The sequence below is a fragment of the Camelina sativa genome, chromosome 18 (genome assembly GCF_000633955.1).
Source record: "Camelina sativa cultivar DH55 chromosome 18, Cs, whole genome shotgun sequence".
In the NCBI taxonomy this organism is placed as follows: domain Eukaryota; kingdom Viridiplantae; phylum Streptophyta; class Magnoliopsida; order Brassicales; family Brassicaceae; genus Camelina; species Camelina sativa.
In genome coordinates this window covers 16,960,428-16,979,228 of record NC_025702.1, presented here as the reverse complement: position 1 = coordinate 16,979,228, position 18,801 = coordinate 16,960,428, and the positions used below count along the sequence as shown (strand labels likewise).

General features: G+C 40.0%; 2 protein-coding genes, 1 non-coding gene and 3 pseudogenes across 4 annotated transcripts; all 6 read right to left on the bottom strand.

Moving 5' to 3' along the window:
• LOC104762137 lies at positions 257-3,679 on the bottom strand (annotated as a pseudogene).
• LOC104762138 lies at positions 3,703-6,229 on the bottom strand (annotated as a pseudogene).
• TRNAL-AAG lies at positions 8,417-8,497 on the bottom strand. Its single transcript has one exon. It is a non-coding gene; the product is annotated as a tRNA-Leu (tRNA).
• LOC104762136 lies at positions 8,424-10,499 on the bottom strand (annotated as a pseudogene).
• Positions 11,047-14,862, bottom strand: LOC104762135 (L-type lectin-domain containing receptor kinase I.7-like). Of its 2 annotated transcripts, XM_010485368.2 has the most exons (4): positions 14,516-14,862; positions 14,211-14,317; positions 13,905-13,993; positions 11,047-13,485 (listed from the first exon to the last, which is right to left on the bottom strand). In XM_010485368.2, exon 4 carries the CDS (start codon positions 13,279-13,281, stop codon positions 11,269-11,271), a length of 2,013 nt encoding a protein of 670 aa, XP_010483670.1. In that variant the 5' UTR covers positions 13,282-13,485; positions 13,905-13,993; positions 14,211-14,317; positions 14,516-14,862; the 3' UTR covers positions 11,047-11,268. The 2 variants fall into 2 exon arrangements, with proteins under 2 accessions (XP_010483670.1, XP_010483671.1); XM_010485369.2 differs by lacking the exon at positions 14,211-14,317.
• Positions 15,527-18,795, bottom strand: LOC104763606. Its single transcript, XM_019239952.1, has 5 exons — positions 18,124-18,795; positions 16,978-17,753; positions 16,342-16,865; positions 16,052-16,255; positions 15,527-15,969 (listed from the first exon to the last, which is right to left on the bottom strand). Exons 1-5 carry the CDS (start codon positions 18,787-18,789, stop codon positions 15,749-15,751), a joined length of 2,391 nt encoding a protein of 796 aa, XP_019095497.1. The 5' UTR covers positions 18,790-18,795; the 3' UTR covers positions 15,527-15,748.

Below are 18,801 nucleotides of genomic sequence, written 5' to 3'. Positions count from 1 at the left end.
TTACAGGTAGAAAGTATAGGAAGAGTGGAAAGTGGGTGTGGGTGGTATTTATTTGTGAGAAAGTGGGTGTGGGTGTCATTTGCCCAATTTTATATACAATTATCCACATGTTTAATTAAATAAGTTCCATCATCAAAATATTTTGAAGTCAATGATGGACGAAAAGAAGAGATGATTCATGAAGTGAATATGGTATCAAACCAACCATAGCTAAGAGGTTGGATGTAATCAGACCGTTAAACATACGTTCAAAATCTACCGCAAAAACATTTATGAATGATTACAGTAACAAAGAGATGTTAGTTACTTTATTGTTTTGAGAGAATATAGCATTTCCAACAGAAAAAATTCATTGATTTGGGACAAAGTGAGACAGATAAAACAATCTTGAGAGCTAATAATATATCTGCTTTCTGATATGTACATTTGAGATATACACCTCTGATAACCGAGGGAGAGAGTCCTTAGTTTCCAGTGTGTTTCCCCATGGCTGATCTGTATTCAGGTGAGTTATTGGAAGATGAAGCAGCTAACCAGTTCCTTGAAGCTACAAGAGAGCCTGCATCAATCAGAACAGAAGAATGATTGCTGATCCCCATCGTATATGGTGAGAACTCTGGCAAAGGAAAGTTCTTGTTTAAGTATAGGACAACTTGCTCCATTGTAGGTCTGGATTCTGGCACGGTATTCGAGCAGAGCAAACCGAGTTTCATAACCATCTCGACTTCCTCGGATAAGAACTTTTCATGCAATAATCTGGGGTCTATTGACTTATAGTATATAGTTAATTATATGGTGTATTAACATAGTAGAGTCTCCTTTAGCTCTTACTATCTTTATACACTTGTATAGGGTATAAATACCCCTTGTATGATACACTTGTAGATTAATGAGAAAATATCCTTTCATCAAAGTTAATAGGGTCGATAGCATCAAGCAAAGACTCCCTTTTCCAACACTCACAAACCCATTCCATTAGAATTCGTTTCTCAAGTTGCAACTGTGGCTCCACAGGTCTCCTTCCACATGTTACTTCAACCATGAAAACACCAAAGGCATACACATCAGTTCTAGTGGAAGCTCCCATATGAAGTATCTCTCGAGCCATGTACCCGATAGTCCCAACGGCGCATGTTGAGTCTGAGATGCCTACATGATCATGAAAACTAGCCATACCAAAATCTCCTAACCTCCCATTGAACTCAGAATCCAACATAATGTTAGAAGCTTTGATATCTCGGTGCACCTGTATGCAGGTAACAAAGAGCAGATGCAATACCCTTAATAATCACAAGTCTTTGTGGCCAAGAAAGTACTGGTTTCTGGTCATCGAACAAATGCTCGTCGAGACTACCATTGGTCATGTAATCGGAGACAAGAAGAAACTCATGCTTTCTCCTGCAGTATCCAAGAAGTGGAACAAGATTCCTGTGTTTCAGACATCTCATGCTCACCACTTCTGCCACAAATTGCTTCACACCTTGATCACCATTATGTGTCATTCTCTTCACAGCTATTTCTCTGCTTAAAACGAGACTTCCTCTGTAGACTTCTCCAAAACCTCCTTTACCAAGAAATCCATCCTTGTTAAACCCTTTTGTTGCCTCGTACAAGGATTTGTAAGAGAATCGATGTGGACCAAATTCCTTTTCCCATGCTTCGGATACTTCTGCATACTTGCATTTCTTGAACAAGTACATTCCAAAAAGGGTAGACAAGCCCATGATAGCAAGAAAACCAAGCAGGACAATAAACAGTGGAGGTATGTTCTTATGTTCAGCTCTAGGATGAGGAACTTGAGGCAGTCTTGAGATGTCAAGTCGCTGCAGTGATCCTCTTCTTGTGCTAAAACTCCAAGAAAGAACATACTGATAACTAAGAGCTGTCCCTGTTGTTGCAGAGAACCCAACAAAAAGTCTTCTGTTGGGGAAAATTTCTGAAAGATTGATGTGATGTGACAAAAGTGGCCGACTTGGCTTCTGGACTTCACAAGGAGCCATCGTCACATTGAGCATATTGTCTTCATAATCAACCCAAACCTGTATTGGTTTTCCACTCAAGAGGTTTATGCTTTCGTTCCTGCACTTTATGTCGGAATAGTAAGATGCTGAAGCTATTCCAACCGACAGAGGACTGTTCACATCAATCCCCACATGGTTGTGGTCGATATCTTCAAAATCTGGATTCCAAATAGTGTCAAGCTCAACAGCAAGGACATGAGAAGAAGGAGATCCATTTTTTGACACGTTGAATATCCCCAAGTATCTAGTTGACTCTGCATGCGAGAAATCCATAGAAGGATATACTACAAAGGCCATGCCATGACCGCCTTCAACTCCTGGCTGAGGCACCAGAGCGCAAACGAAGTGTGTTGAGAAGGAACTGAGACCAATTGATTCCTTGTAGAAAACATGAGCCATTTGATGATTTAAAGCATTTGTAAGGTGCAATAATCCATTGGGAAGTACTGTCGCAGATCCATCAAGATAAAGATTTTCTTGGCCACCAAAAGTTTCATAGACAAACCTTGTCTCTTGCTGACTTGACACTTTAATGAAATAAAAAGAAGAGATCATCAGCAGGATCTGAAACAATCCACGAGTCATTTCTGATGATGAATCGAAGAGTCTGGATCTGAAACGGTACAACATAACCTCACAAGCTGAACTAAAAGGAAACAAAGAAGGATGTTTACGTGTTAGTAATCCAAAAGTTTAAAAGTATTGTTTGTTTATCCAAGGGAACAATAGCACCAGATGCAGTCTGCCGTTTTTTTCCTTTACAAGCTGGACTCTACTAATGTTATTGTATTAGATAAATTAACAATCAAGCTTCATTTGAAACAATATTTTAACATAATTTAACCAAGTTGCGCAAAAACCAAAAGGTGACTCAATGAAACTAAGCAATGCTGCATGTGGTATTGTGGTGTACTTACAAGCGGTAATAACGGGTCAAACAAATTAAACAGTAGCTTATGCCTTGGACTAGATGCTCACTAACTTTCATTAGATTTACTCCTACTTCTTCGACTTGAAGTTATCTTAGGCTTTGACCAGAAAAAACCATTAAGATCTGTACTTTAATTCTTTAAATATTTCTTGGCCCTTCCCGATGCGAAACAAAAAGCCATGTTTTATTTCCAATAAAAGTATGAGCCAGACTAAAAGGTTCAAGGCTAATAAAGCTTCAGCAAAGTTAAGACAGCTATGAATGGTCTCTAGATAACGAATATAGTTTAAAGGTTTGTTTCTCACCACATTAATAAACCTAAATCTTCAGGTGAAAACACAGTCATCTCGGAAACAGATCAAAACCATCTAGGAGAAAACCCATCAATGTAAAATGAAACTCAGATAATAAGACTATTGTTCAAATAAGTGCACCTTGTGTAGTTTGAACATTTGCTGAATAACATGTCACAACGTTCCTTGATTCTGTTGCCTTCTCCAGTTACTTCAGGCCAATAAATTTCTAAGGACACTGAACAGAGACTTAAGAGGGTCAGTGATATGACCAATTTATTTTAGTAGGGTGAATCATACGAATAGAGAGGAACAAATTTAGGCGGTGGTTTTGGAGAAATGACCTGACTTCCTTCATCGTCACAAAATTTCTCAAGCAGGACAAAACAGAGAGCACGAGCTTGAGGGAGAAAGAGAGGTTTACATGCTTGAAAAGGAACTACTGAATCGCATTGTAATCACTTCAGTCAGTTAAGATCCATTTGGTTCTGTTAAATTAGTTCTGTTCATTTGTTGTATACTTGTTTTGGATCCAGTCAGTTTCGTTTATCTGTATTGACACAGTTCCAGTCATATATAGTAACATATTGAGGACTAGTACTAAATGAGGATTTGGTAACAGAGAGAGGACTACAGGTTATAATATATGTGAACTATATAATCATTAATCAAAAAAGTATTTCCAAGGAACAAACTGAATTTGTTGGGACAAGTGATACAGACAAAACAATATTGAGAGCTAATGAGATCTGCTTGTTGATATGTACATCAGGAATTACCTCACACTGTCGATGCTGGAATGATTGGACTCGTGATCTTCTGCAGGCAATGTTACCGTTTTGACAGCGGGTGAGATATTCTTAGGCTTCTCTGGTGCAACTATGTGAAGAGAGTTCGTAGTGTCTAATGTCTGTCCCCATGGCTGATCAGTTGACTGACAAGCATAAGGTGAGTGGTTTGTTGAGGAAGAAGACACTGAGGGGACTGACCAATTCCATGACGCGGAAGAGACCACAAGCGAGGATGCATCAACCAGAACTGGAGCAAATGTGCCAATCCCCAAAGTATATGGTGAGAACTCTGGCAAAGGTAGGTTTTTGTTGAGGTAAAGAACCACTTGTTCCATTGTAGGTCTGGATTCTGGCACTATATTTGAACAAAGCAGACCGAGTTTCATAACCATCTCGACTTCCTCGGCTATGAATTCACCTCCCAATCTCGAGTCGGTAGCATCAAGCAAAGAATCCTTTTTCCAGCACTCACAAACCCATTTGATCATATGTCGTTTCTCAACTTCCAACTGCGGTTCCACTGGTCTCCTCCCACAAGTTACTTCAAGCATGAAAACACCAAATGCATAAACATCAGTTCCAGTAGAAGCTCCCATTGTGATTAGCTCTGGCGCCATGTACCCTACAGTACCCACGGCTGCTGTTGTAGCTGCATTGCCTCCATGCTCATGAAACCTGGCCATGCCAAAATCCCCTAACCTTCCATTGAACTCCGTGTCTAACATAATGTTGGAAGCTTTGACATCTCGGTGCAGAACAACTTGGTCAGCACCTGTATGCAAGTACCAGAGAGCAGAAGCGATACCCTTAACAACCACGAATCTTCTTGACCAAGAAAGAACCGGTTTCTGGTCATCAAACAAATGCTCGTCAAGACTACCGTTTGGCATATACTCTGAGACAAGAAGAAGTTCTCGTTTTCTTCTGCAATACCCAAACAGTGGTACAAGATTCCTGTGTTTCAGACATCTCATACTCACGACTTCAGCCACAAATTGCTTCACACCTTCATCACCATTATGGGAAACTCTCTTCACTGCTATTTCTCTGCCTTTTGGGAGATTTCCTCTATAAACTTCTCCAAAACCTCCTTTTCCGAGAAATTCATCTTTGCTGAACCCCTTAGTTGCTTTGAACAAGGACCTGTAAGAAAACCGATGTGCATCAAACTCCTTTTCCCATGTTTCAGATACTTCTGAATACTTCCTTCTCCTGCGGTAATAAAGTCCTGCAAGAACAGCCAACACCACAACAGCCAGACAAACGGGCAGGATAATAACCAGTGTAGATAGTTTCTTATGCGGATGAGGAACTTTGGGAAGTTTTGAGATATCAAGTCCCTGCAATGATCCTCTTCTTGTGCTAAAACTCCACCAAAGAATATATTGATCACTGATCGCTGTCCCTGTTGATGCAGAGAACCCAACAAACAGTCTTGATCTATTCGGAAAAAAATTTGAAAGGTTGATGGAGTGTGACAAAAGAGGTCAACTTGGCTTCTGGACTTTAAGAGGAGCAATTGAAACATTGAGCATAGTGCCTTCATAATCCACCCATACCTGTATAGGCTTTCCACTTAAAAGGTCTACTCTTTCCTGACTCCCTTTCATGTCGGAATAGTAAGATGCCGAAGCTATTGCTACAGATATAGGACTGTTGACATCAATCCCCACATGATTGTGGTCGATATCTTTGAAATCTGGATTCCAAATAGTGTCAAGCTCAACAGCAAGAACGTGATTAGAGGAAGATCCACTTGTTGAAGCATTGAAAATCCCCAAGTATCTAGTTGACTCTGCGTGAGTGAAATCCATAGAAGGAGATAACACAAAGGCAATACCATGGCCACCTTCAACACGTGGCTTAGGCACCAGAGCACACACAAAGTGTGTTGAGAAAGAGAGTGGTCCGGATGAGCTGAACTCAAGTGGTTTCTTGTGGAAAGCATGACCCATCTGATGCTCCGAAGCGTTCGTCAAATGCAATATTCCACTGGGAAGTACTGTAGCGGATTTATCAATGTAAAGATTTTCTTGGTCGAGGAAGCTTTCATAGACAAACCTTGTCTCTTGTTGACTTGATAGTGAAATCAGATGAAGAGAAGAGATGATCAAGATCTGAAGCAACCAACGAGCCATCCCAGATGATGAAGCAGAGAGTCTGGATCTGATGTGCATCTCATAACCTCGAAGCAAGCTGAAGAATAAAAGAAAATGAAACAAACTAAAGTATGTGAGCTTCTGTTTTAGTGATCCAAAGCCTATCAAAAACTTTCTAATATTTCTTTAATCAAGGGAATCACCTTGGCTTTACAAACTGTACTCCACTAAAACGATATTTATTGTAAAGTTAAATTAAAAAAGCTTCACGTGATTTTCAAAATATGCTTCAGACAATATTTTAACTTATATGATCTCAACGCAGCTGCTCCATGGGGGTACCAAGAAACAATAAAAATACGTGTGACAAACATTTATGAATTGTCTAGTTGTAGATCGCGAACCAACTTGCATTGGATTCTTCTTCTAAATTCTAATTAAAGCTGTCTTCTAAGGAAGTAGACAAAAGTATATAATAATAGAAAAATACATATTTTAAACATGCCCCTTTATCTTTCATACGCAGATTGTAATGATATCAACACAATTATGAGCCACAGACCAAAGGGAAGAAGCCTAGAAAAGCTTGTCCTATACATAACAACTATGAATTTTCTTTAAATGATGAATATGATGACAAGGGATAGAAACTATAGCTAGGTCCTACCTTGCTAACCTAATCCCTTTACGACTTCCTAATTCAGCTCTTCAAGTGCAGGAGAATACACCCCACATGAACAAAAGTTTCAAACACTGAAGCTAAGATTGAAAGAAAAGAAAATAGATTGAAAGCTACTCAGAATCCGCAAATGACAGAAGGAACTGCCTAGAGCATCTTCTTTTACTGTTTGTTCTATGTCACAGTAGTAACCACACCAAGAGCAGCGTAATATTATATTGAAAATTACTAGTTCTCTTAGAGAACCTAAATTCCGCAGAGTGGCGATACTTATAAACTTAATTACTAGCTACACCTACATAAGCAAGCAGCTCTCTTTTGGTGGCAGCAGTCAGTCAGCAGAAAATGGTATCTTGGTGAAAAGCCATTAGTGTAAAGTGAAAATCAGATAAGAGATCAGTGGTCAAGTACCTCTAGTCCACCTTGTATAGCTTTGAACATTTTTTCTGGATAACTGCTAGCTAACGAACACAGATTCCAACAATCAGCACCACTTCTTCCATGAAGTCTCTCACATTTGGCACACCATTTGTGCAAAGCAATCTTAGTTTCAGAGCCATCTCGACTTCCTCAGCTGAGAACATTCAAACAGGTTTCTTCCCAAGGTTAGTTCAATCACAAAGGCACCAAAAGTCATACATGTCGGTTGCTCAACAAGATACCATTTTTTAACAAGCTCTTAGGTGAGCCAACAACAAGCCATTAAGAAATATGAAAATTAACAATCCATTAAGAAATATTATGTCAAACACGTCAGTATAAAGGTATGATTGGCCAAAGTTATAAACCCTAGCCTATTCTTGTTAACATTAGAAGAACACATGAGATCATCGAGATTAGATGTAAATATTTGACCTGAATCTGACTGAAACATAGAGCCTGTTTGTTGTGAATCTATTCCGACTTTACACATTTAGTAGGTAAGAAATGCTCAAAAACCAGTAAAATTCCGGGAATCATGTTTAACCATCAAATGTCAAGTAGATGAAAGTAAAACTAACCTTGTCCAAAGTCCCCCAATCGAGGCTTCTTTCTTGTCATGGTTCTGAAAATTCCGCGAAAAAACTCAGGTAATCGTAGAGAAAAGTTTGAAAAGGCTAAAGCTTTACTTAGACACTGAAGTTAAAAAATTGACAACTTCTCAGAGAGGCAGAGACAAAATTGATTCTGTACCAAGAGTGAAATTAAGGGTCTTTTACTACCTTTTTGTCATGGTTCTAAGAGATCCGCTCAATTCAGTAGAAAAAAAAGAAAAAACGAAGCATCAGTGTTACAAGCCCGAAACGAGTACGTGTCTAGACCAGACGAAGAAGACAGGTGATGTGAGAGATAACAAAAGCGACATTGGACGAAGAGACGTTTTGGGATGAAGCAGTGAAACAACCGGAGATGATTGAGAGGTGTTTTTTTCTTCTAAAAGAAAACTGAAATTGGAGAAAGACAAATCTCCGTCTTGTAAATTAGAGAATTAGTAGGGGTATATTCATAAATTAAATATTACATTTCTACAGCAACCATTTTCAGTTTTTTCACTATATTGACTGCAAACTTTTAAAATAGTACCCAAAATAAAAAAATAATAATAAAAAAAAAAAAGAGAATTGTTGACAGTGGGATTTGAACCCACGCCCTTTCGGACCAGAACCTTAATCTGGCGCCTTAGACCAACTCGGCCATATCAACATTTGTGCACAACGAACACCTTCAACCTTCAAAGAGACTTCCTTCATCGTCCAACTCCGTTCTGGATCGAATGAGTAATAAAATCTGTCGTCGGAGAACTGTTCCCTCCTACCAAAACCGGAGTAAGCATCCCGATTCCCGGTGAATCCGGTGAGAACTCCGGCAACGAAACTTGTCCGTCAAGGAACTGCACAACTTCTCTCATGTCAGGTCTCGATTCCGGTACAAGATTCGTACACATCAACCCTAATTTCAGTACCATCTCGATTTGAGACCTAAACTCTCCACTCAATTTACGATCTCGAGCATCCACTAAAGCTTTGTTTCTCCAGCAATCACAAACCCATTTCACAAGAATCTGTTTCTCAATCGTCATATTAGGTTCTACAGGTCTTCTCCCACAAGCTACTTCGAGTATCAATGCACCAAATGCATATACATCTGTTTTAGTTGAAGCTCCCATTGTAGTTAGCTCAGGTGCCATGTAACCTACAGTTCCCACAGCTCCTGTTGTGATTGGATTAGCTCCATGGTCATGAAACCTAGCCATACCAAAATCTCCTAACTTTCCAGTGAAATCTATGTCTAACATTACATTAGAAGCTTTGATATCTCTGTGTAGAACAACTTATGTAGCTTCTGTGTGTAAGTATTGAAGAGCTGAAGCTATGCCTCTTAGAATCATAAGCCTTTTGAACCAAGGAAGTGATGGTTCTCTGTTATGAAACAAGAACTGGTCAAGACTTCCGTTAGGCATGTATTTGGATACGAGAAGAAACTGGCCTTTTCTCCTGCAGTACCCTAACAGTGGAACCAAGTTCCTGTGATCCAAACAACCCATGCTTGCGATTTCAGCTACGAATTGCTTCATCCCACGTTCTCCATCATGGGAGAATCTTTTCACGGCTATGTCTCCATCACCAGGTAGAGTTCCTTTGTAGACTTCTCCGAACCCTCCTTTACCGAGGAAACCATCTTTGTGGAACCCTTTTGTTGCTTTGTACATGGATCTGTAAGAGTATCGGTGTGGACCATACTCTTTCTCCCATTCCTCTCTTACTTCTGCGTACTTGTTTCTCCTGTATAGATAAGCTCCTACGAGAAGTGTCAAGAGTATGATTACAAGTAGAATCAACAGAAGAATCAGCAGTAGAGGAGGTTTCTTCTTAGGATGAGGAACTTTGGGAAGTTTTGAGATGTCTAGCTGTAATAACGCCTTGCTTCTGCTGAAACTCCAACCGAGTATGTAATGGTTATTTGCCAACTGTCCTGTTGCTGCAGAGAATCCGACAAACATTCTATCCTGTATAACTTCTGAAAGATTCATGGATCTTGATAAAAGACTCTGACTTGGCTTCTGAATCCCAAGTGGCGCCAGTGAAACGTTTAGTACAGTTCCATCAAAGTCCACCCAGACCTGGATGGAATCTCCACTCAGTAGGTTTATGCTTTTGTTCAGACCTTTGTCTGAAACGTAAGATGCCGGAGAAGACTCGACAGAGGTCAGGCTGTTAACATCGATGCCAACATGATTGTTATTGATGTCATCGAACTCTGCACTTTGAACAGTATCAAGCTCAACAGCAAAGATATGAGATGAGGGAGATCTGTTGGTTGTGGTGTTGAAAAGACCCAAATACTGAGTTGCATCTGCGTTTGAAAGATCCATGGAAGGAGATAGAAAGAAAGCGATCCCATTTCCTCCAGTAACTCCTGGTTTACGCACCATTGCACACACGAAATGCGTTGAGAAAGAGAGAGATTCAGATGAACTGAACACCAAGGGCTGCCTGAAGAAAGCATGGCCCATTTTCTGCTCTGAAGTGTCAGTCAGCCGCAAAAGTCCACCGGGAAGGATTTGAGCAACCCCATCAACATGAAGATCTCCCTGGCGAAAACCGTTGAAGATAAACCCAGTTTCTTGTTGACTTGACAGGTGAATCAGAAGAAGAAAGGAGATCACCATCCAGATCAGATCCAATCCTGGATCCATTTTCAATGCAGCAAAGTCTTGTCTCTGAGTCAATGGTATGGCAAATAACTATCCTCTCCATCTGCAAAACAAGGTCAGATTATTACTCCACAACAAGAACAAGCTGCATTTTACAAACCCAAGAGAATTGGTAAGAGTTCACTTCAACAATATGATGGCTGTCACAGTTTGGTCTTCCTTGTTAAAAGAATACACAAATTCCACATAACAGAAATTTCCTTGTAATTTAACAGTATTCAAAAGCAAGCTTCTCACTAATTGCAGTACTAAGTCCTACTTGTCTTAAACAATATAGAATGTTGAACTGTCACTATCTCTGAGTATTTCAACTCTTATAGAAGTCGAGAACCTACTCAAATGGGCTGAAACATGCATCTCCTAGGATGTCTGATTTGCGGGAAAAAAAAATTGCAGGTACTCGAGATCTAGCATGAACAAGGTTAGCTGAAGACACTGTTGTGTCTGTCAGATTTCCAAAATAATCTAACACTTTAAGAAATAATTTCATAACCAGATTATATATTAGCTTCCTCATCACAGTACACTAGATCACTGGTTGACTCAAAGGGGGGGTAAACAACATGCTTTACAAATGTTTAGTAAAGTAATTGCAAGAATTGACACTAAATATCAGTCTTTATTAATCACTCTACAAGCCAAGCTTGATGGAGGATATCAAGAATGAACATGGTGTGTGTATATATACATCTGTAAAACAAAATCGGGTGAAAATCAGTCAATATCAAGAGGCCAAGAAGAAACAAGTTGTTAGAAACTTTCATCGTCCACTCCCGTACAGAACTGAGTGAGTAATAAACATAGAGTTGTTGGAGGAGGAAGACGAAAATGATAGTGAAGGGATCACGAGCGGTGATGGTGAAAGTGCCATTGGAGTGAGAACTCCAATCCCTGGAGAATTGAGCCAAAACTCGGGCAAAGCTAGGTTTCCGTTTAAGTATTGCACCACTTGTTCCATGGCCGGTCTTGAATCTGGAGCAAGGTTTGCACATAGCAAACCGAGTTTTAGAACCTTCTCGACTTCCTGGGATGAGAATTCTGTCAACCTTGGATCTCTAGCATCAATCAAAGAAGACCTTTTCCAGCATTCACCAACCCATTTGATCAGAAAACGCTTTGCAGCAGGCAATCCAGGTTCCACAGGTCTCCTCCCACAGGTTACTTCAAGCAAGAAAACACCAAACGCATACACATCAGTTCCAGTGGATGCTCCCATTGTTGTAAGCTCAGGTGCCATGTAACCAACAGTTCCCACTGCAGCTGTTGTGCTTGGATCAGCCCCTCTGTCATATAACCTGGACATGCCAAAATCTCCCAACCTTCCATTGAACTCTGCGTCCAACATAACATTTGCAGCTTTGATATCTCTGTGTATAACAACTTGGTCAGCTTCGGTATGTAAGTAACTAAGAGCTGATGCGATGTCTTTGAGTATCATAAGTCTTCTCCACCAGGGGAGAGACGTTCTATCATGATCAAACAAGTAATGGTCAAGACTACCATTTGGCATGTACTCAGACACCAGTAATAACTCATGTTTTCTCCTGCAATACCCAAGAAGTGGAACCAAGCTTCGGTGTTTTAAACTCCTCATGCTCACGATCTCAGCAACAAATTGCTTCATACCGTGCTCACCATCATGTGATACTCGCTTCACAGCTACTTCTCTCAGCTCTCTGCTCCGAGAAAGAGTGCCTTTGTAGACTTCACCAAAACCTCCCCTCCCAAGAAATTCATTCCGATTGAACCCTTTTGTTGCTTTGTATAGAGATTTGTAGGAATACCTGAGTGGACCATACTCCTTTTCCCATTCCTCTCTTACTTCAGAGTACAAGTTTCTCCTATACAAATAAGCTGCAACAAGAATCCCCAAAACTAAGAAAGCTATTAAACCAAGCAGAACACTGAGCGCAAGAGATGGAGAGTTCTTTTTAGTGTTAGTGTGAGGAATCTTGGGAAGTTTTGACATGTCAATGTCGAGCAGAGACGCCATGCTTTTGCTGAAACTCCACCCGAGTACGTACTGGAAACTCATGCTTGACCCGGTTGAACCAGAAAACCCGACAAACATTCTTCTACTTTGCAAAACATCAGTAAGGTTGATGGATGTGTTTGACAAAAGAGGTTGGCTTGGTTTCTTGTTTTTAAGAGGAGCCAATGAAACGTTCAGTGTTGTTCCTTGATAGTCCACCCAAACCTGGATAGGATCACCACTCAAGAGATTTATGTCTACCTTCTTCCCTTCTTTGTCTGAAAAATAAGAAGCGTTGGCAGATGTCACAGACACAGCGCTGTTCACATCAATCCCAACATGATTATCGCTGATGTCTTTCACATCTGAAGCAATAGAAGTATCAAGCTCTACAGCCAACACACGTGTGGAAGTAGATCCACTTCTGTTGAAAATCCCGAAGTATCGAGTTGCCTCTGCGCCTTTAAAACCAGTGGAATCAGACAGAAAAAAAGTTATGCCATGGCCACTCGGATCACCTGCAGGGAGCAGTGCACACACAAAATGTGTCGAGAAGGAGACTGATTCAGATGATTTGAACTCAATCGGCTTCTTGAAGAAAACATGAGCTATTTGAGAACCCGTTGCATTTGTCAGTTGCAGGATACCACCACCACGGGGAATGATTCTTGCACTACCGTCAAGGTGAAGATGGTCATCAGCTTGACCAAAGTTGTTGTAAAAAAACGTCGTCTCTTGTTGAAATGATGGAGAAACACAAAATATCACCCAGATGATTCCCAGAAGCAATCCTCGAATCATTGGAAATGACACTAACAGAGAGAGTTATCGTTTCGCTTTTGCTTTTGTTTACTTCTCTCTGCTCCAATTACATAACAATTATCTCTTTCTCTTTGGTTTGTACACCCATTGAATACGACTTCAGAGTCAAATATTACGACTGCTTTTGGTATTTGGAATCTTTAATGGTATATAACCTTTTCCCTTAGTAAGACTTTTGAACACCTGTCAAAGTCGAAGACAGCACAAATATATTCCATTAGACACAAAAGAAAAGCGGTAAAAAAGATTAGTCTTTAGTACAATTATTTAAAGAGGAAAATGTCAAAAGGCTCACTGATCATTGAAAAGAAGAGGGCGACGGTGCAAAACAAATCTATTGATAAAAACAAGTAATCCAGTTGGCAGAACCACTGGATCATTTGGACATGACTTCAAAGTTTTTTTTTGTCAAATCATTAAATTAACGGATAAGAATTCTATCGTGTTTCACGGTATAAATTAAAATATGGGGCTCAAAATACTCATTGACATTAGGATAATATAGGATACTATAAGGTAGATAACTTTTTTAATACAGTAATGCATATTATTACATTGTGTCAAAGGTCAACTTCATTGAATACTGACAATTTCAATCTTACCTTTAACAAACTCAAGAGTCTCATATCCACACGCTTTACGGGAAGTTTCCACCTATATTTCCTAAGATTTCATGGCTATTCCAAATATTCTGCAGGCAGACAAATGATGATATTATTAGATCCTCATATCAAATCATAACATTCCTAGGTTCAATGGCCAAGCATTTGTAAATAAGATGCACCAATAAAGTTTTGTATTAAATTTCCTTGTAGTCTAACATGTTTGAAGAGTATGTACATCACTTTCAGTTCCAATTCATATAATAAATTGAAGGGTCGCCGTCTAAATAACATCAGTAACCTTACCTTTTCATTGGATGGAAAAAAAAAACACATTTCCTACTTGCACCGCTTGCTTGTATTCAAGTTTGCACATTGACAAATCAGTCTCTTTCTGTCTTGTTCTGCAGCGCCTAGCTCACAACCAAATCCACAAGAAAACAACTCCTATGAATATCAGTTTCATCATTATCCTATAACTTTTTTTTTTTTGTCAAATTAAAAATTGTATAAGGAAGGAACAATATCATAACCATATTACAGTCACAGAACAATATAAAAATGTGACGGCAAATTTCTGCAATATGACAATATACTAAGAAATGACGAACCTTCCTTCAGGCTATTTCGTAGAAAGCTCAAGCAACAAGTCAAAGCACATTTAATCTCCGCCTCAGCTTCTTGACTACGAGACGTTTGCATTGCTGCTGCAAATCCCAACAGATGGGGACTTCAAACAGTGGATTTATTTGAGCTAATTTAGAAAAAGCGGGATTGTTGAATCTATCGTCACCGGGAGTGAAAAAAAGACGGCGAGTGATATCTCCGGCTGGGAGATTCGGAGACGGTGATGACAACTGAGAAGAAGAAAAAAAGTATTTGCCTTAAGGGTAATTTGGGTGGGTGGGCGATGTAAACTGGGTTTTATCCGGCCCGATATCGGCCCATTCGTAATGGGCTACTAAATACAGTGATAACATATTTGTAATGTTTTTTGTTTTGTTTTTTGGCAAACTGATAACATATTTGTAATTAAGTAATGTTTAAATACACTAATTTCGTCGATGAGTTAGGCATAATCATTGTTCAAGAAAGCGCTAGGCGGTATCTGGGCGGTGACCCAACGCCTAGCGCCTAGAACGTTTAGTCGGGGCCTAGACAGTTTTTAAGCGGTTTAGGCGTTTACAACATAAAACATTATATATATAATTATATTAAAATATATGCTATAAAAATAAAAAATTTATAAATTATAAACAACGGTAAGAAAAATACATTTATTTAAGTTATATTAACAACATATAAATGTTTATAATTACGTATATAGATATAAAACATAATAATTTAATTATATGTAATTTAAAAATCAAAAATAAATATTAAAATAAAATGTATGTAATTTTAAGCGGGTTAGGCGGTCATCTACGCGCATAATAAACCCCGAGAACCAGTTAGAAATTTTTTGGAGTCTATCATTGAAATTATAATATATTTTGCTCAAATTTGATGAAATGATCTTTGTTCCCGTAAGGTGGTACAGCGTGTAATTCAGTTCGCTATCAAATCTCATTGAAGGGAAACAAAAAGATGAGCAAGTCAACAAACAACTTACGAAAAAGACGTAAAACGAAAACATTGCCCTAACTTTAAACCCAAGTTGTCTACAAATTCAAAGATTACCCAAACTCATACATCCGTCATACAGCACAAAAAGTCATAAAAGCATGAACCTCAAAAAAAGATTAAAGAGAGAGAGAGAGCATAGGAAAGAGTTTGGACGTGGAAAATACAAAAGCAAAAGATACCAACTTTGGTGCCAAACCAAATCTCAGAAATGAGGATAGTCAGGATGGAAAGGGTTCGTGTAGTCCTCCAGTGTACCTTCCATACTTTCCAAAGTATTCGTCATCTTCATCTGCATTAGCACAGAGTGCTTCCAGATTATTACGGGTATAGTATTCCCCAAACTCATTTGCAGGAGCATTATCATCTGCATCATCATCATCCGTCTGGTACAATTGGCGACGACTCTTGGGAGACAGCATATCGGGGTTAAAGATCACACCTACAGGATTCACCAGAGAGTGCTTTTAGTATGAAGTATATGAGATTCAACGGTTTTAGAGAGATTTAGAAGGACACATTACCATCTGGCAAGTCGAAGAAGGGGTCGAAGGGCTCTTCAGGCTTAGGATCATTCATCGCATTAGCACTCTGTGCTTCCAGATCATTACGGGTATAGTATTCCCCAAACTCATTTGCAGGAGCATTATCATCTGAATCATCATCATCCGACTGGTACAATTGGCGACGACTCTTGGGAGACAGCATATCGGGGGTAAAGATCACACCTACAGGATTCACCAGAGAGTGCTTTTAGTATGAATGAAGTATATGAGATTCAAGGGTTTTAGAGAGATTTGGAAGGACACATTACCATCTGGCAAGTCAAAGAAGGGGTCGAAGGGCTCATCAGGTTTAGGATCATTCATTGCATGCCCAAAATGAAGGAGGAAGTCATCATAGTCGTAATCATCCTCATCATCATCATCCTCATCCTCGTCATCATCATCAAAGTAGTTGTTAGGAGCCAGATGGGCACGCACTGGATCTTGACGTGTGATGACATCATCAAAGTAGTTGTTAGGAGCCAGATTGGCACGCACTGGATCTTGACGTGTGATGACATCATCAAAGTAGTTGTTAGGAGCCACATTGGCACGCACTGGATCTTGACGTGTGATGACATCATCAAAGTAGTTGTTAGGAGCCACATTGGCACGCACTGGATCTTGACGTGTGATGATATCATCAAAGTAGTTGTTAGGAGCCACATTGGCACGCACTGGATCTTGACGTGTGATGATGTATGCTTCATCCCAGGTTGGGCAGCGTTTTACACAAGTCTCCGTTTTCTTGTTCCATCCACCTCCGCAATTGTAACAAAACTCATGCCCACATCTAACGAAAATACCAAAGGGAATGTCGAATAGTTAAACACAGAAAGATTGCAATCTGTCTTATTGATAAAAGGTTTTAAGAGGATCAAATGTGTAGAGAAATCGATAGATACCTGCAAGTTATGTGATTGCACCCTTGTGTCAGTTCAATCATGTGTTGGCACTTGCCACATTGGCGCCACATCTTATTATTAGCAAGAGACTTTAGCTTCACATCATCTGCTGGAGGGTTAGGATGCAATTTCTTATACTCGGTGCAGGATAGATTTCCATGCCACGGAACTTTACAGTCTACACAGAAGAGGCCACGACATTCGACACATCTCCTAACTCCAGATTTGGGATAAACAGACAGTAAGCTCTTGGCAGTTTCAGCAATCTTGGTTTTGGACATCAAAGCCGAGCACCTCGGGAAAGGGCAGTAAACCCTCTCTGTGACAGGTACTGCATTCTCTTTGATTCTTTGTTGCCACATTTGACTCAGTTTTGGAGTCAGAAGCTTGCCACAGGCATCGATAACCAGCTCAGTCTTGCAGCCATCGTGAGGACATTTCGGAACCAATCCGTGAAGCAGCTTCACCTCTACATGTTGTTTCACACATTGAAAGCAAAAGCGGTGACGGCATTTGTCAACAGAAAACATGCGCTCAGCATAGATGTCGTTGAAACAGATAGCACACTCCTCTTTCCTAGTTGCTTTTGCTTGGCGAGGATCTTCATGAGGAGTGACCTTAGCAAGTATTGATTCCCTTGCAAGCTTATAAGCAAATTTCACATCATTTCCAGCCACCAGAACAGGCTGACTAGATAAAAAGTCTCCCATGATGGTTTGTAGATCATTCAACAACAGCGAAATCTTCTTTTGCTTAGCCACATACTTTCCCCTAACCTACATTCAAGTAAAACACAATCTTATGAAACATAATGACAGGAATAGCCAGAATACAAACTAAACCATCTCAAAAAAAAAACAAAAGCATAGAACCTCAGAAGTTACAATCTACCGTCTCATAAACTAGTAAAGACTAACGCAGTCACATCTTTACAATGCAAACCAAAGACAAAGACACACACACATTATCATACTCTTAACCGTGAATACTCTTTTCCTTTCTACTCATCCTAGTTTCCAGATGAGAACTCCCAACACAAAGACACACACACACACACACATTCACTAGTATTTTAGATTTCAGAACAGAGGAATCAGCAACAACAACAAACAAAACATATATTTCAATCCGGATTCAACAACTTACGTATTGGAAAATAGGAAAAGAATCACAACAAAAAGCGATATGTTTGATCCCCAACTTCGAAGCTTCGGTAAGTCCTCGAATCAATGCCTTGAGCTCTGCTCCCTGACGACTCACACCATGGCCAATCAATGGTCCCTTCATCTCGAACAACAAATTATCCCTCTGGTCACAAATAGCAACCCCAAATCCAGCGAGTACGTCCGTTATCTTCCCCTTCCCGTTGTCTTCGCTAACCAAACCCTTAAAGTAAAGCCTATACAACACGTTCCCATCAAATCTTCCACCAGCAGCGTGAACCCTCGAACTACCCTTTCCGACCGATTGAACCGCCGACGAAGGTCTGATATTAGGGTTTCCGGAAGTGTTTCCCGAGTTGCCAACTATAGTGTTAGGGTTTCGTTCATCCGTACGTACAACACTGCTTTTTCCTTTAGAGTTCCCTTCGCCGACGGCTCTCCTGAAATCGAAACCGTAACCTCGACTTGTCTTAGCCGTCGTCGTCGGCTTCGGCTCGTCTTCAACGACGATAGCGATACCACACGTGGCAACAACCGGAGGCGGAGACGGTGGTCGTTGAGATCGGGAAGAGAGAGAAGCGGCGAGTGCTTCCTCCATCTGTAAACGGTAAGCGTACTCGGAATCGGAATCGCGAGACGAGAAAGCCATACTTTTTGCTTT